This window comes from Vigna unguiculata, chromosome 3 (assembly GCF_037176805.1).
Source record: "Vigna unguiculata cultivar grain cowpea cultivar isolate G323 ecotype 2 chromosome 3, ASM3717680v1, whole genome shotgun sequence".
Classification (NCBI taxonomy): Eukaryota; Viridiplantae; Streptophyta; class Magnoliopsida; order Fabales; family Fabaceae; genus Vigna; species Vigna unguiculata.
Window position 1 is genome coordinate 67,035,183 of NC_140794.1, and position 23,652 is coordinate 67,058,834.

General features: G+C 30.9%; 4 protein-coding genes across 4 annotated transcripts; 2 read left to right on the forward strand and 2 right to left on the reverse strand.

The window, feature by feature from the left end:
- Positions 1-7,753: 7,753 nt before the first annotated feature.
- On the reverse strand, positions 7,754-10,380 carry LOC114176144 (transcription initiation factor TFIID subunit 9-like). Its single transcript, XM_028061082.2, has 2 exons — positions 9,973-10,380; positions 7,754-8,209 (listed from the first exon to the last, which is right to left on the reverse strand). The coding sequence occupies exons 1-2, from the start codon at positions 10,234-10,236 to the stop codon at positions 7,940-7,942; spliced, it is 534 nt and encodes a 177-aa protein (XP_027916883.1). The 5' UTR covers positions 10,237-10,380; the 3' UTR covers positions 7,754-7,939.
- A 2,153-nt stretch (positions 10,381-12,533) lies between these two features.
- On the forward strand, positions 12,534-16,836 carry SFR2 (Glycosyl hydrolase superfamily protein). The gene is made up of 10 exons (XM_028065669.2): positions 12,534-12,894; positions 13,325-13,637; positions 13,855-13,993; positions 14,170-14,336; positions 14,761-14,982; positions 15,304-15,472; positions 15,549-15,782; positions 15,877-16,026; positions 16,112-16,241; positions 16,422-16,836. The coding sequence occupies exons 1-10, from the start codon at positions 12,723-12,725 to the stop codon at positions 16,610-16,612; spliced, it is 1,887 nt and encodes a 628-aa protein (XP_027921470.1). The 5' UTR covers positions 12,534-12,722; the 3' UTR covers positions 16,613-16,836.
- An 895-nt stretch (positions 16,837-17,731) lies between these two features.
- Positions 17,732-20,366, forward strand: SCPL33 (serine carboxypeptidase-like 33). The gene is made up of 10 exons (XM_028062101.2): positions 17,732-18,023; positions 18,112-18,219; positions 18,298-18,390; positions 18,475-18,567; positions 18,660-18,748; positions 18,876-19,157; positions 19,237-19,394; positions 19,485-19,580; positions 19,880-19,985; positions 20,073-20,366. The coding sequence occupies exons 1-10, from the start codon at positions 17,738-17,740 to the stop codon at positions 20,217-20,219; spliced, it is 1,458 nt and encodes a 485-aa protein (XP_027917902.2). The 5' UTR covers positions 17,732-17,737; the 3' UTR covers positions 20,220-20,366.
- An 808-nt stretch (positions 20,367-21,174) lies between these two features.
- On the reverse strand, positions 21,175-22,133 carry LOC114179538 (plant/protein (Protein of unknown function, DUF538)). The gene has a single exon (XM_028065909.2). The coding sequence runs from the start codon at positions 21,774-21,776 to the stop codon at positions 21,336-21,338; it is 441 nt and encodes a 146-aa protein (XP_027921710.1). The 5' UTR covers positions 21,777-22,133; the 3' UTR covers positions 21,175-21,335.
- Between the last annotated feature and the right edge of the window lie 1,519 nt (positions 22,134-23,652).

Here is a 23,652-nt window from a genome sequence, read left to right on the forward strand (position 1 = left end):
AATAAGAAAAAAGATTAACATGAAAGAAAGGTCCTCGAGTGTTTCCAAAATCTCCATAAATGCTTGTGGTCCATGAAAATAGCAGCATGGTTTGAAGAGGATGGCCAATGGGGCCATACACGAACTGAAGAAGACAATACATTTTCTGTTCTTGTTTATTCAACTTTCTCATTTCCAGTTCAATTTTAGAAACTTTAAAAATTAGGTAAAATGAAAAATTAAAACCACTTAAATATAACCTAAATGTCAACGATCATTTTTACATAACCCTAAGTGGATGCTACAATTTACATTAATAGTGTAAGTGTACTAATATTTTAATAATGGGTACAATACACAGTATAATTGTTTTCTTTGTACAACTAAATTTACAATATATAAATACTTTTGAACATATAATTTTTTTAAATATATAAATTATATTTTAAAAGTAAAGTAATCATACAAGATTATTTTTAGTTATTGATATATTTTCTTCAAAATGTAGAAAATAAAAATGACGACGATAGGTTAAAATATGTAATATGTTAACAAAAATATTAAAAAAAAATTGAAGAAAACGTTTTAAAACATTATCGATCAATAATAGTGAGGATTGTGTTGCAGTATTCATTTCCTACTCCCACAACTTTAATTTTCATACAGTATACCTCATTCCCTTTTCATAAATATATTATTAAAAGAATGTGTAGGAGACAGAGAAAAGTTCTTTTGTTCAATCAACAAAAGAGTAAGAAGAAATGTATAAGATACTCGTGTGGGTGGACGATAAGTGAGTTAAATTTGAAATGGAGAAGAAAACTGTTTGAATGAGAGAAACATCACCAAAGGTTCTATATTGAGAAGTACGTTTTAGAATATTTTATTCTCACAAAAATAATCTTTTAAGGAAAAAATTCTCTATATATATAACTTGTAAATTAATTTTATTGGCTTTGTTTTTCTTTGGAATGAATTATTTGAGGGAGGAAGGAGAGAGAAGAATACACAAGAAGGATTAGAGGGTGAAGTTGACATTATTTCTTTTATGTTGTGTTTGGATTGTGGTGTGGATTTGGAAGAGTGAATTTGCGTTGATTTGAGTTGATTTGCAAGTAAAGATGAGGTTGTTTGAATTAAAGGAAAGATGATATGATTTGAATAGATATAAGTGAAAAGCTTATGAAAGTTTGTGTATGACATAATTGATAAAATTTAATAAATTATAATTTTTAATAGAATAAAAATGTATGATTACCATTTTACCCTTTAATGTAAATAGAAAAAATGATATTCAAATAAAATTAAAAATGTTATTTAAAATTACAAAAAATATAATCCATTCATATTAAAATTAATAACTTAAAATAATAATTATTATTCTCAATTATAACCTGAAATAATTTATAATATAGACTGTTTAATTTTAATTCCACATTTATTTAAATATATTTTATTTTATAAAATTATTTATTTACAAAATATATTTATTTGAATAATAATAATAATAATAATATTATTATTATTATTATTATTATTATTATTACTATTATATACTAATTATTATAATAATTATAATTATAATTATAGTTACTATAAATATATATATATATATATATAGTATAATAAATATAATAAATTAAATTGTTAAAAGAGATGGACTATAAAGTAATTTTAATACGATGATCTAGCTTTTCCTACACATATCTTTATTTTAAAGAGTGTCAAATTTTGTAACTCACCTACAAATTCACTCTTACAAATCAGCGCAAACAAGCAGATCCAGACACGTTTTCAAGTCACTTTCCATCCCATCCGCATGAACAGTACTCATGCAAATCCAAACAGAACATTAAGGAATTTAGATTACGAAAATGTGTGTATTATTAAAAGTAATATAAAATTATATATAAACTATTTAAAATTATTTTTATAAATTTTACTGAATGATTGAAATTATAAAAAAGATTATTTATAAAAAAAATGAATAATAGAATATATTTGGTATGAAAATAAATTTAATATATAAGGTGAAAAATAATTTATTTACATGGAGATTATATTTTATTTTTAGTAGTAATTTTTTAAGTAATAACTTTTTTCTATAACCATAATAAATTTTTATTTGTGTTATTAATTTTTATTATGTTGTTTTCATAATAAGGAGAAATAAATAAATCACGTGTAAGGAAACTGAAATACGAGAGAGTAATTTCGTATATTAGAGTGCATTATTATCTAATCTCATCATACACAGGGGATTGTATTTGAAATAAATTTCTCTAATCATCGTTCAATATCATCTTTGATACTTTAAAAAAACAATATACCTGCTAATTCTCTCTTTCTATTTCACATAGTAAATTCTTCCAAAAAAAATTGTATTAATGTTAAAATTTTATCGGTGTGAAAAAAGGAGATTTAGATAAGATAGAGATATGTATAATGATGAGTGGTGTTGGAAGGTGAAATAAAATGAAAAATCATTCTATAAAATCTACAAATAATTGTACCAAGAATAATAAGGTGAGAAGTCAATCAAATGGAATATATGTAGGACCATGGAAAATAAAGTACCTGGGTTTTTTTTTTTCTCTCATGGAGGTGATGATAACAAATAAGTTAATTACAGAATATAGCAGTTGAAAAATAGAAAAAAAGTTGTGTGAAATGATTATGGCCTTTGTTGTCCTTTTTCTTTGTTATTAAGGCAACTCAAGATAACAAAATAAAAGAAATTAACATATATATAGTCATAGATTGAGATGGCAAGGAAAAACAAAGTGGAAAGAAAATAAAAAATTTATGAAAATGCAAGTGGCCATTTTATGTTTATGGATGAAGAATGTGGAAGGTGGTAGAAAAGAGTTAGGGGTCAAAGAAGAAAAGTGCTTTAAGATTTTGGGGTAATATCCTATGTGCCTTTTCTAGATACCTATATTAGGTTAGCTTCTATTTTTTTATTTATTTTTCATGTTACAATAGTGAGTTTTGGTTGTTCGGAAAATGGTTAACTTGTATTTTTGTTTATTAAGCTTAAATACAATATATGATGAAACATTAAGTGCTTTATAAAAAGAAATATCTAAAAATCTATTAGTTAAGTTTTAGGTTAGAAGTTATGTGAATTTTGATATAAATTGAATTTGTGTTTTATTGATGGTGTACTTTTAGAATGAATTTTGATCTGAAAAAACCCAGCAAGAAAGGACAAAACATTTGTGTGTGTTTCTCAAAAGGGTTTACAAATGTTTGTATGAAAAATTGAAACACAATAATTGAAGAAAGTTTTGGTGTATTTTACATGACTTGGCTTGTTCCAATAATTTACAGTGGAGTGACTGTTGATGCACATGCAAGAATTTGTAACACTTCAGAGGACGCAACTGCTTTTATACGAGTTTTGACAGAGATTGAAGGATGCTTACGTGTTGCATAATAATAATGGATTAAGAAAATTCATTGAATTTGACATGAAAAATAAATATTATATGAAAGAGTTAAACAAATAAAATTTAAATTCATTGAATTTGACATGAAAAATAAATATTATATGAAAGAGTTAAACAAATAAAATTTTGCACCGTCTTGTTGCTGCTAGTAGCCAGCCTGTGGCTACCATCTACATTGTGGACCTGATTTTCTTTTCTTCTCTCTGTATATATAGATTCCCAAATTTTATTTTTATTCAAAAAGAAATTTGAGATTTATTGTAAATGATGAATACATTTATTGTGAATATGTTATTTAATGCTTTGATTTGTATTAGTTGGTGGATTATAATGATAGGAAGATTGAATTTTTTTTTTTTGTTTTAAAAGTTGCATTGATCCAAGATTTGAAACACATCTAACCATGATATTTGAGTTTTAATTATTTATATTGTTTCACACATTTTTACTTCGATGTTAGTTAAGAAACTAATATGAAATGCATTTAAAATGTCAAATCAACTTAACAAAATTTTATTAAATTGACTAAATCGACATAGTTCTAAAATTGGAGAAATGAATTAAGTTAAAGTTTTAAAAAGTGACTAATTCTAATTTTCACTTAAAGTTAAGAATTAAAAATATATTTAACCTTAAAAATTAAGTCTCCTTTATTTTTGTTTGTTTACTTTTTAAGGATATTTGTGTTATTTTCTTTTAAGTATTTTTAGCTTTTTCATATACCATGTATCGTAGAAATTGTGTAATTTATGTTTTTCTTTCTTTCACTTATATGTGTTGAAAGGGGGAGTTTGTTCAACTCAAGTGAAGATGGTTTTGATGATGTCCAAGGCTATGCATCATGTGCATCACTGGTTTAGGATTAGTCCTGATTTTCTAGCTTATGCATTAGATATTGTAGATCAAGAATTACATGTAAAACAAACTTGAATTGGATTAAATCAGCTATCAAAAATTTTGAATGTGTCAAAAGCAGAACTCGTAAATGGATTAAATACTTAAATAATAAATTATATGAGGGCACTGCACTGATGCAGTGAAAATACACTCATAATAATCTATCAGGTAAATACTTAATCCATTAATTACTGCAGTAGAACTCTGGTATAAAAACAGTTTTGAAATCAGTTTTAAAACAGAGAGAGAAATAACTGAATCATTGAGAAACAAACTGAAAGACTTCTTTACTGAGATCAAGATTCATATAGTTCTTGTGCTTTATTGGGAGATCATTCAATTGGACATTCAAGAAGAATGATGGTGGATTCAACCTTGATGGGTCAAGCTTGGATCTAGGAATCAAGTGACAAATCTCCACAACTACTAGGTGTATTCGTTCCTTGGTTCTTTTCTTGTTGTATTTCTGTTTACAGATTGTTTCACTGGGTAAAGTGAAGGTCTAGGTGCAATTGTGTGGATGCATTGCATCTAGGGGGAGTTCTTGATTTGTAGATCAAGCTCCTTAGTCTTTAGGGTCTTGAATTATACAGATGCTCTTGTAATTCTTGTATCTTTATTGATTTAGTGGAATCCTCCTAAGTGGGTTGCTTAGGAGAAGACTGGACGTAGATTCATATTGAATCGAACTAGTATAAATTATTGTGTTCTTTGTTTCTCTCTTCTTTTACACCTTTCTTAATTGCTTTACACAGTCCATTAACACAAAACTGTAAACCTGGTAAATTTGGTCATAAGAGTTAAAGAAACTTTCAAGATTCAATTAAAATCAGTGAAAGATTCAATAACCAGTTCACACCCTTTTCTTGGTTGGGTTATATTAGACATATCTGATTTAACAATATGCCATTAAGAAGTTAAAGTCTTTTACAATTTTAAAAAAATACTATTATATTTTAACACTTAACAGATTTTTGCATTTATTTTATATTCACTATTTCATTCTTCAATATATTTTTTTTCTTTGTATACACTAAAGTTCACTATTTAATAACTAAATTATCTGTAAGAGTGATTTGTCAAGTGGTGTCTTTGTTGTCAATTTTTTTTTTTTAAGAAGTCAAAAACATTGAAATGGTGTTGTGTAATCGATCAATCCTGTATGTGACAAATTAAACTCAGGACAAGTTTTTCCACTTTAGCTTAAGATTTAAAATAATGATCAGGACTTATGAAATAAGTTAGGTTTAATTAATTTGTATGTACCTTAAAGTATATGAAGAAAAACTTTGTTAAAAAAATTGTTGAATGTTTAATTTCTTTTATCTAAATACTTTGTTGTATAATTTTAGTGTCGATGGAAGAATGTGGTTGATATTTTTGTCTTTTTATTTTTAAATTGTTGATCAACTTGTCGTTTTTTTTTTCCAATTGAATACGATAATGAAAATAGAGATAGAGATATAAATATTCATCTTCATATCTATCATAATATTTATCACATGAAAAACTATTAAAAAAAATAAAAATATGGACTACACAAAATAATAAACAACTTCACAAGGAGATTAACTTGTTGAATTATTTTTGTTTGTTGTTAAAAAGATTATGTCGAGTGCATATCAAAACTTTATTCAAATATTTTTTTAAGATGAAATTGTAAGAAAAGAAAAACATTTTTGAAAATTTATCACGTTACTTAATATGGAGATTTTATTGTATTAAATATTTATTTTAAATAGAGAAAATCAGTGATGAACCTACATGAAAATATGTTGTTTAACCAATAAACCTACAGGACATGAATGTTTAAATATATTCTGAGTTGATAAAGTTACAAGTAAACATTTATAATTTTAATGTTTTGCTTATATATTTCTTTTTTATGTATTTGGAACTATTAATTTTTATAATAAGGATGGATCTAAGAATGAACAGATAGGTATGCTTGAAGTAATGGACACAGAAGTGATTGATGGTAGTTATATTTTGTTAAACCAATTTTTGGAGAGAGAGTTGTTTTTAGTTGTTTAAGAAAACTTTAATAAACGTGATTAATTATAGAAAGAAATGCTTACCCAGGAATTAAATGTGTCACATTATAAACACTCAGACTCTTCTCTAAGGTAATAAGTATTAATCTTCATGAGTTCAATATTCTATTAAATAAAATAATTTAGTTTACAAGATCGCATTTTTCTTAATTCACACGTTTTGTTTTAAATATCTCAATTCATTTTATTTGCTTTGCATTAATTTTGGGTTTAATTAAAACGTAGTTAGAGAAAATGTATTTTCTTAAATAGTTTTATAGAATTTCACCATACCACATAATATTAGGGTTAACCATGTATCAACCGCATATCCATCTATGATACACAGATACAATACTTGTATATGATACGACACGTTGATATGTTTATTTTAAAAATAATAGGATATGATATGTGATAAATACACGATATATGAATATTGAAAAATGTACATTAATTATTAAAAACATAAGAAATATATTATTATTATTGTGTGAATCCAAATTAAAACTATATGTACTAAAGTTGTCAACATAAACAAATATATAAATTATTGTTATCGTAAAAGTACTACTATAACAAAACTTTCAAATAGTGACCAGTTTTAATAACAAAAAATATTTTAGAGACCAATCTTCTAATTAGAGACCAATTATTTTGGTAGTCAAAACCATAGTAGCTAATGTTAGTGATGAATTCAGAAACCAATTCATAATGAAAACAATTTTAATTATCAATTTAAAGACCAATTATAATTTTTTTTGAATTATTTTAGTTGTCAATAATTTTTAGTTTTTAAATTGGTCAGTAAAAATTAATGTGTACTATATTAATTATTTTTGAACTATTAAATTTTTTTGAACTATTTTAGTTGTCAATGATTAATTATTTTTTGTCACTACAATTGGTCATTATTCAAAGATTTTTGTTTACTATGCTTAATAATTTTGATGAGGTGTGGTATAATATTGCAACTTTTTATGCTTAATAATTTTGATGTGGTGTGGTATAATATTGCAACTTTTTCTACTTGTACCCAGAAATTTCTGAATCCACCCATCTACATGAGATTAAACGGGATAATATAAAGAGAAAGTCAGTGTAACAATTAATAATTTTCTTAAATATTTTTTCATATTTAATTTATTCTAAAAAAAATAGTCGTTTTCTTTATAAAATTGGTCCAATTAGTTTTAACAAATTATTTTCTATTCAATCCAAATTGACCAAATGAAATGCACTTAATACTCAGCTCAAATTTTGTATATACAAACCTAACCGAATACAGTCAAAACACTTCAACCCAACACAAATTTTTGAAATTGAATGTCATTTCACAGTTCAAACCAGCCAAGAGACAGTGTTCACAAGGACTTTGAAACGAAGCACATATACATATTCCAAGCAGAATGAGCCGTTTGGAAACTTTTTCATTTCATTTTAATGTCAGAACCTAGTGGATGTTACACAATAAAACAAACATGGTATCGTTTATAGAGATTTTGTAGCTAATAAGACTGTTGTACAACAATTACACAAAAGCTAGACTAAAACATTGGTGACATAAGGGAATTAAAATTAATCCTTTTGGCGTTTGGGCAGGGGAAAGGACACTCTCTGATGGGGATTCTGCTGCATCTCTACCTTGTCTTCCTGGGTGGGATTGGGAATGGTAGTTTCTTCATCCTCTGTTTCTTCTAAAGGTTCAGCAGGCCTTTTGTTTCGAATTCCAAACTGGTAGTTAGGACTGATTAATGTGTCCTGGTCAGGTGGAAGAGGAATACCGGGTCCTGCTATAGTCTTTGGCAATGGTATCTTGTTACGGTTCTGAGCCAACTCCAGCAGCACCTGGCAAGTGATTATATTAGCAAAATGTTTCTATATAATTTAGATTCTAAGTGAAAATATGGTCCCACCAAAAGGCTATCTCAGCCATAATTCTCAAACAAATGAATATTAAAAATTAGTAGTTGATTAATATCTGCAAGCTAGTAATAAAACAGCAACACAGAAAAGAAAAGAAGACAAGAATAATTTACATCAAATTTCTAACTTAATCCAGCTTGATCATTTAAAAAATAAATTTATCAAAACTATATAGCACAGGAACTTGTGCCACGGTTGTCAGATTTAAATGTATATAATTGTGCTAGTTTACAATTCAAGGCAAAGAACATGAACTCGTTAGAAAAACTTGACAGACTCGAGTGGATACTAGATTCATTCATAGTCTCATGCAAACTTGGTCAGTCAAAGTCTAGAACAAACCAAATAATCTTCTCCAAAACATGAGAAAAACAACAGCATTTTAGGTGTTAGGTCCTTCCATCCAATATGCTCTACAACTGGTCATGCAAGTTTACTGGAGTACTCTGTTCATACTGCCAGTGCAGGTTTTGATTTGAAGACAGTGGATAAGATCTGCAGATGGTTCTCAAGGTCTAGTCCTCCTGATACGAGTCCAAAGGAATGTTGATTGAAAATTTGATGCATTTTGAAAGAAGGAGCTCAGACTTCATCAATGGAGTGGAATAAAGCCGGCTGCTGTGAAGCAGCATGTCTGGGTTCTGGCTAAAAAGTCCTTCTATCCTGGTTTGTAGGAAACTTTTACAAGTTAGAGAGTTGGCTACAAGATATACCATACATGATTCTTGCCAATGAAACCAAGTTGGGAGGCATGTATGGCAAGCGGATCCTACGGTTGCCTACTGTTCCCAACAATGTAAAAATTGCAGATTTGCTTTCTAATTCCAGATGGTTTCTGCCTACAGCTACAAGTCAAGATCTGCCAAAATTGGGGAGTGTATCAGAGCTATAAGGTCCTTACACAGTGATCAACAAGACAGTCATATGGATGCCCAATTACTCAGTTTTCCATAAAAGTATGCACCAGCACAGGAGGTAAAAAAGACATAAATGAGCCAGGACAGGACGTATATGTTGCTGACATGGGTAGTTCTGTGACCTTTGTGCTCCAATCCTCCTCTCTTGGTTCATAAATTCTCTGTTCTGGTGCATCGAACCATATGTCGAACAACAAAATTCACCTTTCTCACATTCGTAAAAAGCTTGATGCAAGTGATCCATAAGCTCCAGTTTAAAGGGGAAGTGTTAAATATAGAACACGCAGCACTTGTAGATATTAGTTTTAGCACATGTATTATCTATACGATTGGATAACAAATTAACCTATGTCAGGGATATCATAGAACACACTATTCTCATTATTGAACATAAATGTGTGTGGTCATCATTTGACACACAATTACCAAACCTAGTACATAAAAAGAAAATTAATCTTTGGAAGTAAGAGAACCCCACTATTTCAAGTCCTGGGGTGGGTTTTGCTTGAGTTGCGACGCAGAAATTTAAACTTCACATAAACAAGGCAACCTCTCTCACACTACCTTAACTCTTGCAAACTTCAGCAAATTGCTACAAACTATCAGCACACCCAATTGAGCCAACAAAATTAACACACTTAACTTTTAACCTCAGGCAAAAAAAAAAAAAAATCCCTGCTTTTTTCCCTCAGAAGTGTTTATCATCATAAATTCACATGAAACAAAGTTGAACAATTGGAAAGGCGAATTATTAATCACTGCTATTACCTCCCGAGGTGGTGGTTGCGAGAAGCTGAAGTTAATCTTGGATTGAATCGCAAGCTTGACATCGTCACAATCGATTGCGGATTTTCCCGCGTGCTCTGAATAGACTTGTGCGTCGGTTAATACATCGACGACGTATCGATACCACAGTTCAAGGAACTTGTGAATGACGCGAGGCTCGTACTCCTCCACGCCCATTGACTTCAACAAAGACTTCACAATCTTTGCATCCCTTGGCATTCCCGACTCTTCGTCTTTGTCACCCATACTTCTCTACTGCTCCACCGGAAGACAAAATGTAATTCAAACGCACGGTGGCCGGAATCACCGTGGACGGTGTCGGACGGATGCTGGTTATTTGAATAGAAAGACTTTGGGAGAAGGCTAGGGCACGAAAACTCTTCCTTTTGCGTGGGCCTCGTGACTTATAGGCTCAAATGATAACACTGCGGCCCATGGGCTTTGTTATTCTTTTATATTTATTAAATTTTGTAAATACGTTTAATAACTTGAAAATAAGATATTAACTGCTTTAGTTAATTTAAGCACGTGATTTATTTATTTTAAAAAAATTTAATTGTTGAATATAAATGATAAATTAGAAGAAAGTATCAAACAAATCAAACTAAGAGAGCATACTGATATTAGAAAAAAAAAATACTTAATTAAATATTTTATCATTGAACTTTTACACAGTTTTGTGAATTTCACCCTCAATTTTAAATTTTGTGAATATTATTATCTGAAATTAAAAAAAGTATATATATTTTATGCTTTTGCGTATTTTAAATTACACGTTTTATATTGAATTTTGCAATTTTATAACTTTTACTATTGAATTTTCAATTTCAGAACTTTTATTACTGAAACTTCAATTTAACAGATTTTAACATTGACATTTTAATTTTATGAACTATACATTGAACTTTCAATTTCACCAATTATATTATTCAAATGTAAAATTTATCTGCATCAATCTTTCTATTTATTAGATGTTAATTTATGAACAATATATTTTAAGTAACTGTTTTTTTTTTTAAATTTAATCATTTTTCTTGATTTGATCATATTTTTAATTAACTATTAGTTTTAAACTTATATATATACCCGTGAGTTGGAATTTATATTTATGTTTATTAAAAGAGATATAAAAATTGAGAAAAAATAATAATAAATATTTTTAAGTTTGTAATTAATTTTTTAATATAATCAATATGAAAAATGATTTATAGGCTTAGAAAATTAATATGTATGTAAAAATATAAATAGTAGACTTTGTAAAAATACAAAAGATAAAATATTTAAAAAATATATAGTTGACTTTCTAAAAATATAAATAATATTTAAAAATACATGAAGTGAACTCGTTGAAAATACAAATTAGTGTATTAATAGTCTAATGTGTATTGTCAATCATGTTTAATTAATACATTGACAAATTCGTATAATATATTTGTTAGTTAATTTGTCTAATCAGTATATAGAGATATTTGTGTAATGTGTATTGATATACTTGTCTAAATAGTATATAGACATACTCATATAATTTAATTGCAAGACTCGTCTAATCAGATAATAGATAAAAGTTGTCTAATGTTTATTGATAAACTTATATAATACATATATGAATAAATTTATCTAATATATATTGCTAGATCCATATAATTAATGTATGAACAAAATCGTCTAATGTATATTTTTAGACTAATCTAATCAACATCAATATATCAAATGACTCATCTCATTATTTTTGTTATATTCAAATAAATGATCTATAAAATTATAAAAAAAATTATATTTAAATTTATAATAATAATTTTATTATTTTTTATTATTATAAAGAAAGTAAACACACATTGGTGACGGACATGTGTTTTGTGGAGAATGAGTAGTAATAATATTTGTAACATCCGTACAATTCCTTTAGAAAGATTAATACTTAACCTATTAAATAACTCCTAAAATACATATATAATTATGTATAATTATGTGTATCATTCAAAATCATTACAAAGTAATAGTAATTGTCAAGAGTTTTTCAAAAAATGAAATTGTTGTCTAGACACATTCATCCAAAAGCCTAAAAAAAAAATATCGTAATAAAGCTAATACCGTTACTCTTCAAGGCCCTAATCCTTTTGTTAAATAGATTAATTTCTATATTAAAAATTAAAATTAAAACTATCTTAGATATTCTGTAAAAAGAAAACATATTTCACACTTTTTTGTTATGGTCTTATTTATTTTCTTTTATTATCTTCATTGTTGTTCGTTGCATTGAAAATTGTCAAGATATTTTGTATTAAAAACATGTTATAGTGGGACAAGAGTTGAGTTTATGAGGATGTATATGTATCATTTAAAACTTTAGTCTAACTTCGAATTTGTAGTTAGTGATATTACACAGTATCTTATTATAAACAAAAAATCACAAAATAAAATATTGTTGTTAAGATTAACATAACATAATATTGTGTTTTAATATTCATGCATCTTTGCTTTTGGTAGATTGAAGACAAATAAAAAGTGACAGTTATCCAACAAAAATTCCATATAGACACTCCTAGCGCCACGTGGATACAACACTCACTTTCACTCTTTCGCAGCGAGGGACTAAGTTCAGAAAACGCCGGTGAAAGAAGCGTCGTTGATTTGGGTGAAGTGACGTGGAGATCACGCGCACCTTGTCATCTTCTTCTATTTTTTCATGGCTTGGAGGGTTACTTAGCAACTGAGACACGCATTTCATTCCGATGACGTTGGTCGCGCTCTTCCTCACCGCCACCAAGCTCGCCGGAGCTCTCTTTACTCTTACCGTCGCCGCCAACGCCTTCTCCTACTCCCGCTTCCGCAAGAACAACCTCCGCCGATTCCGCTCCCCTATCGACGAATCCTCCGACACTCTCGCTGACTTTAACATCGCCGGTAACTTACAATAAAACGCTCTCTTCATCAGTAACGTTTTTTCTTTCCTCGTCAAAAGCCTTTGTTCTCAACGACCTAGCGAAAGGGAGCGTTTTAAGGCTCATGTCGGTTGCATAAGTTCAATTACACAGAAACTCTATATTATGATTGAGTGCATTAATTACGAATTTAATAAAGTTGCAGTTACAAATGTCATCTAATCATTGTAGATGAAATTCGTGTTTGGGATAATTTCGACAGCGTTTTCAAGGTTTCTGTAGAATGGTCTATAAGCCGTAACTTCCTGTAAGCTCTCTAGGTTTTTGTTTGAAAGCTTACGATGAGGTTAAGAGGGTGTAAATTTTAAGGTGTATGAAAAGTGAGCTCTTTAGGTGTTTGTTTGAAAGCATACGGATAAGGATACGTTTTTTGTTTTTTTTTTTTTTTTCAGAAGAAGAGTTTTTCTTTGGTTTGGCTACTGCACCGGCTCATGTCGAGGACAGGCTTGATGATGCTTGGATCCAGTTTGCTGAGGAAAAGAGTGGTGACTCCGAGGGGAGGCAGACAGTGGATGCTGTTATGGGTTCTGCTTCTGGCGACGGTGGTTCCCAGCGGGCCGTGACGTCTCCGCCGGGCAGGAAGCCTCTTAAGTTGGCTATGGAAGCCATGATTAGGGGATTTGACAAGTACTTGGAAGTGGAAGGAAAAGAAGGGGGAGAAGAACCTCGTCCTAATGTAACTGCTTGGCATAATGTTCCACGCCCGTAAGCCCTGTGATTATTTTGTTTTGACGTTATTTTATAGTAATTACCTCAAAATCAACATAATATTGAGAGAATCAAAACATGCGCAGATTCCTATATTTTGTAAACATAATGTAACTCTCTCAATTCAAAATTGAGAATTTTACCCTCCACACCTCCATAAATAAAAAAACGCTGTAGTTTTATGGCTATCTAGTAAGAAATTTCTGATTTTCAGGGAGGAGAGGTTAAGATTTTGGTCTGATCCTGAAACAGAAATAAATTTGGCCAAGGATACTGGTGTTACCGTTTTTCGCATGGGAATAGATTGGACAAGAATCATGCCAGTGGAGCCAGTAAACAGCCTTAATGAATCTGTAAGTTAGAAGCGGACCTTTCAAAATGATGATGAATTACGGTGCCATTCAGGGCGAAGATTATGTCAGTCAACAGCTTTAGTGGAGATTATGAATATGCTTTTCAATTCTCAGTTTTATGTTGAACCTCATCAACCAATTGAATTATGAGTAACTCAGGTGTTGTTCTTTCTTAGGTTAACTATGCTGCGTTGGAACGGTATAAGTGGATTATCAATAAGGTTCGATCATATGGAATGAAGGTGATGCTTACTCTTTTCCATCACTCACTTCCACCCTGGGCTGGTGAATATGGCGGTTGGAAGCTGGAAAAGACAGTGGATTATTTCATGGACTTTACCAGGTTAGTTTTTCCTTTAGTTTATGTTATCTGTATGCTATTGTTTTCCTATCAAAGCAGCAATCGAACCGTGCTAATTGCTAAGAAAATCATTTGAAAGTTAAATGAAAAGCTGATAATGTGTTCCTCTGTGAATTCTCCATCTAGACTCCATTATAATATTTTAGTTTGAGTTTCCAATGTCACATTTAACCATCCTTCCATCTCGTTACTTAATACTTATGACTACTAATTCCATGCATTTCTTTATTTAATGCATATTTGGGAAAGTTTAGAGATTGAAATTCCTGTTTCTATATACGATTTGCTCCTTTCATGAATATCAATGTTCCTGTTTAGATCACATTATTGTGTAGTCCTATTGAGTTACTCATCGTATGATAGTATATTCATGAAACTTTTTCTCATATCCTCTCTTTTTATTTAGGCTTGTTGTAGACAGTGTCTCAGATTTGGTAGACTATTGGGTAACATTTAATGAGCCCCATGTCTTCTGTATGCTTACTTACTGTGCTGGTGCCTGGCCTGGAGGTCATCCTGATATGCTTGAGGTCGCAACCTCAGCACTTCCAACTGGTGTTTTTCAGCAGGCCATGCATTGGATGTCTGTTGCACACTCAAAGGCATATGATTACATCCACGGACAAAGGTTTTTCTTTCTCGTAGGAGCTTTAGATTTGTTGCAAGTTTATATTGCGCATATAGATCATCATAGACCTGATTATGGAATTTAAAATTGTTCATGATATTTATCCACTTTTCTTGGGCTCATTTGTATTAAACTTTATCTATTAGCTTATGTCCGTGTCCATTCTCTGTTTGAGTTCTTGGCTACTATACCTTTCTATTGCAATCAATTGTTTTATGCCTTATCCCTTCATATACGTAAGCTAAACATTTGGAGTTGCCACTTAGGCTCTTTTCTACTTTTATGTTTCTAGTTATCTGAACTATAATATCTTTTTGGCAGTAACCCATTAAATTCAATAGTTGGTGTAGCACATCATGTGTCATTTATGCGACCCTATGGTTTGTATGACATTGCTGCTGTGTCACTGGCTAATTCATTGACTCTCTTCCCATACATTGATGGAATATCTGAAAAGCTGGACTATATAGGCATAAACTACTATGGGCAGGTTTGCTTTATTAACCTTGACATGCACTATGCATGATATCTGGCCTACACACTATCAATTCTGACATTTATTTCAGGAAGTGGTTTCGGGTGCAGGCCTGAAGCTTGTGGAAAATGACGAGTATAGTGAATCTGGTCGTGGGGTATACCCTGATGGCTTATACCGCATGTTGCTTCAGTTCCATGAAAGATACAGACATCTAAAAATTCCCTTCATCATTACTGAAAATGGGGTTTCGGATGAGACAGATTTGATCCGACGGCCATATCTCTTGGAGCATTTGCTAGCTGTTTATGCTGCCATAAAAATGGTTTTGACAGTGGATTAAATTTTATTTCCTTAAAATTAACTTATTATTTCATAAACACCAATTTGATTGTAGAGTTTCTGTAATTGTTGTACAGGGTGTACGTGTACTTGGTTACCTGTTCTGGACTATTTCTGATAACTGGGAGTGGGCCGATGGATATGGTCCCAAGTTCGGACTTGTTGCAGTTGACAGGGCAAATAATCTTGCACGGATCCCTCGCCCCTCTTACCATCTATTTTCTAAAGTTCGAACTCCCATTCTGTATTTGCTTTTCCGTGACATTTGCGCTGTCTAGTTTTGAATCACTTTCTATGGACTCTTGATTGCAGATTGTGAACACGGGCAAAGTTACACGTGAAGATCGTGAAAGAGCATGGGATGAACTCCAAAAAGCTGCCAAAGAGAAGAAAACGAGACCATTTTATCGGGCTGTGAATAAACACCGTTTAATGTATGCAGGTAATTATTTACTCATGATATGATTGTAAAGTTTCAGAGATTGTTCTTTAACTGTATTAGTATGATCTCGCCTTGTTAATATAATAGATGGGTTAGCACTTCGACAACAAGTTACATGAAACATTTAAAAGCTTATTATACAGAAAAGTGATTAAGAAGTGTTCTTGCTTCTGGTGACAGGTGGACTTGATGAGCCTGTACAGCGACCTTATATCGAACGAGATTGGCGGTTTGGTCATTACCAGATGGAAGGACTTCAAGATCACTTGAGCCGCTTCTCAAGATTCATCATTCGACCCTTCTCCACCAAAAGGAAAACAAAATCTCAAGAGAAAAATCCCAAATTAATTCTTCAGCCTCTTGAAACTTAACATTTCACAAGTTACCTATTTCTCTTGTTCTGAAATCTATATTTTGAGCACTAAGCACTTTTAATTTCACTATTCAACACAAGATCTTAGTTGAATGGAGTGAGATGTTTTATGTCCGAGTATTCCTAATTCCTACTGCTCATGCCATATCTGTATACTAAACGAAATCTCATCACTTTATTTCTCAAAATCACTTTTTGTTAGGAATTCATTTTCGTTAGAAATTTTTGAGTGCCACATTCATTAGAAATGTATAATTTAAACAACATCGAAAGGAAAATTCATATTACTTTATTGTTAAGTTTAATATAACATTCTTATATATGATATAGATTGACTTATATTAATATTCTTACTATATTGAAAATTTATTAATTAGATAATTATAATTTAATCATTAAACATTTATTAATTACTATAATTTTACTAACTAAATAATTAGCAAGCTTTATATAATTTATTCATTATATGAAATACCGCAACTTTATACAAATTACTTATTAGTGTAGTTACCGGAAGCAGCATGTCACTTCTAGACCTAGAATTAATTTTTTTCTTATTGTTAGATAAGAAAAGATAAACCCTTGTAGTGGATTCTGAACATACTAGATATGAGGAAGTTTAGTGCTCGTACCAAAATGAATCACTTCTTAAACTTTTATTATTTTATTGTAAACACAATAGTGACTTTCCCACTATTTTTATATTGCCATTTTTTTCTTATCACCCTTATTTTTTATGTAAATTTATTTAACCTCTGAACATTTAAGAAAAATAGAGACATATTTTGCAAGTAGCATATCGACATGAATTTGGGGAAATAAAACATGTGAGTGAGGCCAAACATGCAGTAAATTTTGGGGTAGAATATTGATGTGACGTAGTGCAGAAAAGAAGGGACCACCACAAGAGTTGCTGAACAACACTGGCCATAAACTTAGCTGTTCACAACAAAAACAAAAACATTATCTGTATAATAAAACATGCAAAAATTTTAAATTACTGTAGAAAGACAGAAGCACAAAAAAACAAACAGTTACACGTGTACATTGGACATTTCCGACAACTCCAAGTGATTTCATGAGAGTCACCAATGTTAGCACTATAAGAACAATAATCAACTCAATGGTTTGGCCAGAGAGGTCCATTTTCAAGATGAACACCATCAATGTTATTCTCATTCTCCCTTTCCTATGTTTGAGTACTTTCTTCATTAAAGCATCTGCAATAAATGCAGCATATGAGTCTGATAGAATAATCGATCTTCCTGGTCAACCTTCAACCCCTTCACTCTCACACTTTTCAGGTTACATCACTGTCAATCAAAACCATGGAAGAGCCCTTTTCTACTGGTTCTTCGAAGCTCAGTCTCAACCCTCCAACAAGCCTCTTCTTCTCTGGCTCAATGGAGGTTTCTTCTTCTCCTATTCTTACGTACTTTTTCACTTTTAATAATTCCTCTCATGTATTGAAACCATTTCATTGGTTGGCATTTGGAGGACCTGGATGCTCCTCTATTGGGTATGGTGCTGTTGTTGAGATTGGACCTCTTTTAGTCACCAAAAACGGGGAAGGACTACATTTCAACGCATATTCCTGGAATCAAGGTTTCAATTTTGTGCTGTCTTTGTTTGCTTTCAGTTATTCTTCTTACTTGCTTAAAAATTTGAAAGCCTTTGTTGCAGAAGCAAATTTGTTGTTTGTGGAGTCCCCTGTTGGAGTTGGATTTTCTTATACCAACACCTCTTCTGACACCATCTTAGAGGATAACTTAGTAGGTCAGTTTCCTTCACAAATGATATAAATTCTTCTCGTTGTTTTGTTGATTGAAGTGGTGATATTTGACAAACTACTTGAATCAGCTGAAGATGCCTACAATTTCTTGGTGAATTGGCTACAAAGATTCCCACAGTTCAAATCCCGGGACTTTTTTATATCAGGAGAAAGCTACGCTGGTCAGTGTTTAACTTCACTGTGATCGTGATTATTATTTCACTGTCACGTACCTTACTAGCATCATCATACTTCCATTTTCCATATTTTTCAGGTCACTATATCCCTCAGCTTGCAGAGTTAATCTTTGATCGAAACAGAGATAGCAACAAATACCCCTTTATTAATCTTAAAGGTTTTATTGTAAGTAAATCAGACACAGCTTATTCTGAACTTCACTTGTGATTAGAAAACAACACACATTTTGTCTGAACTTCAAAATTTTAGTACAGTTTCTGAATATGCTCTCTAAATAGATTCACATGTTCAGGTAGGTAACCCAGAGACCGATGATTACTATGACTATAAAGGCCTTCTGGAATATGCATGGAGCCACGCGGTCATATCGGACCAGCAATACGAGAAAGCAAAACAAGTATGCGATTATAAACAATTTGAATGGTCTAATGAATGCAACAAGGCCATGACCGAAGTCTTCCAAGATTACTCAGAAATTGACATATACAACATTTATGCCCCGGCATGTCTTTCAAACACCACATCCTCAGTAGCTGATGATAGCAACAGTAACGGCCCCGAATCATTTACCGAGGTTCATAAATAACATCGCAGATTCTAATTTGTTCCATGTCAAGTTGTTTAAGTTGAGGGAGGATTTTTAATTCTTGCAGGTGAGAAATGATTATAGAGAAAAGAGGATGAGAATTTTTGGGGGATATGACCCTTGTTATTCCAATTATGCAGAAGAATATTTCAACAGAAAAGATGTTCAATCATCGTTTCATGTAGACACTAAAAGAGCCACTAACGTGGCATGGAAGGTTTGCAAGTAAGCACTGAAATTTGTTCCTTGAATCTACATTATTCATTTTTAGCAATGAACACTGAACATTAATGTCAGTGTTTGATGATTTCTTAGTAATTCCATACTGAGGGCTTACAACTTCTCTGTGTTCTCGGTCCTACCCATCTACACCAAACTCATAAAGGGTGGGCTTAAGATATGGATATACAGGTATTTATTTTCACTCTCTTTCAAGATAAAAAAAGTGTCTCATCACTAACATGATCGTTAACTTTAGGTACTATTGAATGAAAAGATGGAATTTTTACTTGGTTTGAGCAAAAGGGTGACTCACTCATGTGCTATCCATGCAGGGATTACAATCTCTGCTTTTTACCGTGATTCCCTTTTTCCAATCATCATTCTTATGTCATGACTGCATTAATTAGGTTCCATTTCTGATTAGCTGGGTAGGAAAGTTAAGACTCAAACATGAAACAAATTAAAGAGATGTTTTGTCTGTGGTACAGTGGAGACGCAGATGGGAGAGTGCCAGTGATAGGGACAAGATATTGCGTTGAGGCTCTTGGATTGCCTCTCAAGTCTAGGTGGAGAACTTGGTACCATGATAATCAGGTATATATAGCACATAATTTGTGATTAATTATGATGTTATTTGTTTATCTGTGACATGTTTGGTTGTAACATAATTGAGTTAAGCAGGTTGGAGGAAGAACAGTGGAATATGAAGGATTAACGTATGTGACAGTGAGAGGAGCTGGTCACTTGGTGCCACTGAACAAGCCCACTGAATCTCTCACTCTTATTCATTCTTTCTTAACAGGGGACCATCTTCCTACTCGTGGATAATGTTGCCCATTTTTCTGACAACTATGTATCAAAATCCTATGTATGAATATGAATAAATCAGAAGCTTCTTTTTGAAGCTTTCTGTCTGATTTTCACCTCACCACCCTTTCGTTAACTAATAATTAGAATCTCATAGTGTTATAGTTATCCCATCCAAACAAACTCCTATAAAGAATATAAAATAATAAATATTTGTTGGCAATAAACTTGAAATTTTAATCAAATATAGTAAGATATGTATAATTTATGCATTTAATCAAACAATGATATATGTATAAATTATATTTTCTAATAGCAAGATTAATTTATTTATGATTAGTAAAATGTTTCCTTCTATGTTACTCTCCAATTGAAACGACTGGATCTAAAGGGTGAAGAAAAATTAGAGTTTATTATTATTTTTTCTTAACTAAAGCACTCATTTGATTTATTACGTATTTATATTAGTTTAAATTTGCATTTTCTGGCAACTTCTTCCGTTGCACGTGTCCATCATCATGATTTCTTAGTATTTTCAACGCTTATCTTTAGTGATTTGTTTTTTAGTTTTCTTTCAACATTTTCATCCATTATCTCTTTACCATAATAACATCATGCTCTTAAGTGTGGCCCTATTATTCTTCACTACTTCAAAGTTCATAATCATTTCTTATTAATGATATCTTCACCCATCATCATACAATTAAATATATAGTAATTGTGAATATTATATTATGATAATAAGTAGATTAATTCCTCTAATTATTTAACATAAATGTTTCTTTCACACGGTGACTCTCACGTAACCCATGCCATGCAGATGAAAGGCACACGCCTCTTCCAACACTCAATTACGTAAACCATTTGAAAAGAGACAATAATAAGCACCTCTTCGCATATTCTAAATCACTTTTCTTAATAAACTACACCCACTAATTAATCATTTAAAAATTCAAAAATAAAAACATGCATCACCATAATCTCATGATATTGTTAGGATCGATTCATTCTAGGGATCGAAAATCGAGTGCTTGATAAAACATAATTCTATATCACAACATTAACAGAACATGTAATTAATACTATTTTTTTGTTCTTGAATAATTACAGTGTGAATCTTTGGTTAAAATCCCTGGTTTATTTCCCAGGTTTGAAGAACGAAAATGGAAAAGACATGGAAAGACCAACCAAAGATTTGAAGGTGATGACAGGTCCTTCTGGTGATGTCCTAACACAAATCTCATTCAAAGTGAACCAAACCAGAAAGTCTCTGGCCTTGACCCCAGTGAGATTCTTGATCTTGTTTGGCTCCACATAAGCAGTCACCACTGAATCATAACAGACATGCATGTTATCAAACCTCTGCTCCTTCTTCTTCTCAAGCTTTAACCAAACAAACCCTATTTCCTTCACATACCCGCATTCCTCAATGTTTTCAAGGCTCAATAACCCTTCAGGTAGACCTTTTTCTGCCAGCAACAAACAGAACTTCTCCCTGCAAACTTTGTCCCCGTGATAAACCTCGGCTTTCGACTTCAATTCCTCTGTTAATAAACACTTTGCTTTTGCTTTCTGCATTTTTGAAAGATCTCTAATCCGGTGCTGATGCTGTTCCTACAAGTTTTTGTATAAATTCACCTATATATATGGTGTTGATTATAGATGAGTTTGGAGATATCAGAGAATAATTTTGAGGCTTTTTCACCGCTTGGCTCGAATATTCAGGTTTATATATATATAAATACGCGACGAAACAGTTGAAGCTTCTTCCACACTTACCAAACGGTCTCCACATAATTCTAGGAATAATTCTAAATTCCCCAATCTTCTTCATATATAAATACACAATTGCCTTTTTTTTTTTGTATGATTAGATGTTCAATATATGTTTATTTTGCATTAATAGTTTTTACTGAATTTTATTTTACTTTTAGGAACAATGATTTTTTAAGAATTAAAATATTCTAAATAAATATAGTGAATTCAAAAGTTTTGGTTGAAAACTATTAATATTTAAGGTTGAATTTTATGTGATCGTTGGAAACATAAAAACATAAACAACTTTTTACTTCCTATGTGTTTTGGTTTTGGTCCTTTTAAGTTTATAATTTTCACCTCGTTTTTATTTGATTTTGGCCTCTACAGTTAGACATTTTTTTCCAAAGCTAGTAGATAAAAAATATTGTTAATTACTAATTTATCATTTTATGTTTTCGTCTATCTTTTGTTCTCAAAGATTTGTAAAAGAATAGTGCGTTTTCTTTGATATAAGGGGCAATTAAGTTAAGTTGAATTTTGCAAACAATGGGCTTGGGCTAGTTCAATGTTTTGGCAGCAGATACATCATGACAGTTTCTTCTTGCACCTCCATATCTTCCTTTCTGCACCACCGTAATTGCTTTCCCATTCTATCCTTCCAGATTATATAACTCGAAAGTCATTTAAAATATTTTCAAATTATGTAATTCGAAAAATAATTTTTGACTTCTATCTTACAAACTTTTATAAAACTTCTGAATTACACAATTAAGAAGTCAAGAAATAACTTTGATAAACAATCCAAAAAGGGCAAAATGCAAAATGCAAAAAAAAAAACAATTATGGAGGTGCAGAAAGAAGCTGCTCATTTTAAAACCAACCCAATTCAATTATTCTCCTTTAATCCTTTGATTAAAGGCTAGAAACAACAGTTTAATAGTACTCAGTTTGAACATACATTCTGGGTTTAGTTACTATGGAAGTTGTAATAAAGAAATGGCTAGTCATTTTGGATGTGTTTTCTAGTTGGTTATCGTAATGATCTTATAACTAAATAAATAAGATTAAGATTAAAATTTGTCGATTCGCAATTATTTTCTATTAAGAAATTATATACTTTTTATATTTCATTATATTTGGTATCTCATTTTTAATTTTTTGGTTTGAAAAGATGAAATTAAAACCAAAAAAATTAAAGTGAAGGAGTAAAAGTCTATTCTATCCCAAAAACTTTTCACAACCAAACCTACCCAAGATTGTGACTGAACTTGCAGGTAAGTTGCCAAACACCTCTTTACATTAGTTAAATGATAAAAGGATGGACTGCATACATTATAGTCCAAATATAATGATGATGCTCACAATATAATAATATTAGTTATTGAAAACCAAGCACCCAATTAAAATTTCTCTGTCATGACACGACATACATACACGAAGTTAAGAAAAATTACTATTTATTTGTAATATTTCATCAACTCATGATTAGTCGGTATTAAAACATGTACGGGTAAGATAAAATATTAATTACATTTATTTTTTATTACTTTGTTAATATGATCATACTTTTGCATTATATATTACTACATAATAATTTAATTATTTAATTCTTTTGTTTTATATTATTCAAGATTTCATTAGCACACCTATATGCTGCTGTATATAATTATAATATATATATATATATATATATATA

Coding starts and splice junctions, on each gene's coding strand:
- LOC114176144 (XM_028061082.2), bottom strand. CDS start 10,236: ATGGGTGACAAAGACGAAGAGTCGGGAATGCCAAGGGATGCAAAGATT. Junction 8,210..9,972: donor CGCAACCACCACCTCGGGAG/GTAATAGCAGTG, acceptor ATCACTTGCCAG/GTGCTGCTGGAGTTGGCTCA.
- SFR2 (XM_028065669.2), top strand. CDS start 12,723: ATGACGTTGGTCGCGCTCTTCCTCACCGCCACCAAGCTCGCCGGAGCT. Junction 13,994..14,169: donor TAAACAGCCTTAATGAATCT/GTAAGTTAGAAG, acceptor GTTCTTTCTTAG/GTTAACTATGCTGCGTTGGA. Junction 15,473..15,548: donor GCATAAACTACTATGGGCAG/GTTTGCTTTATT, acceptor CATTTATTTCAG/GAAGTGGTTTCGGGTGCAGG.
- SCPL33 (XM_028062101.2), top strand. CDS start 17,738: ATGGTTTGGCCAGAGAGGTCCATTTTCAAGATGAACACCATCAATGTT. Junction 19,158..19,236: donor GCCCCGAATCATTTACCGAG/GTTCATAAATAA, acceptor TAATTCTTGCAG/GTGAGAAATGATTATAGAGA. Junction 19,395..19,484: donor GTGGCATGGAAGGTTTGCAA/GTAAGCACTGAA, acceptor ATGATTTCTTAG/TAATTCCATACTGAGGGCTT.
- LOC114179538 (XM_028065909.2), bottom strand. CDS start 21,776: ATGCAGAAAGCAAAAGCAAAGTGTTTATTAACAGAGGAATTGAAGTCG.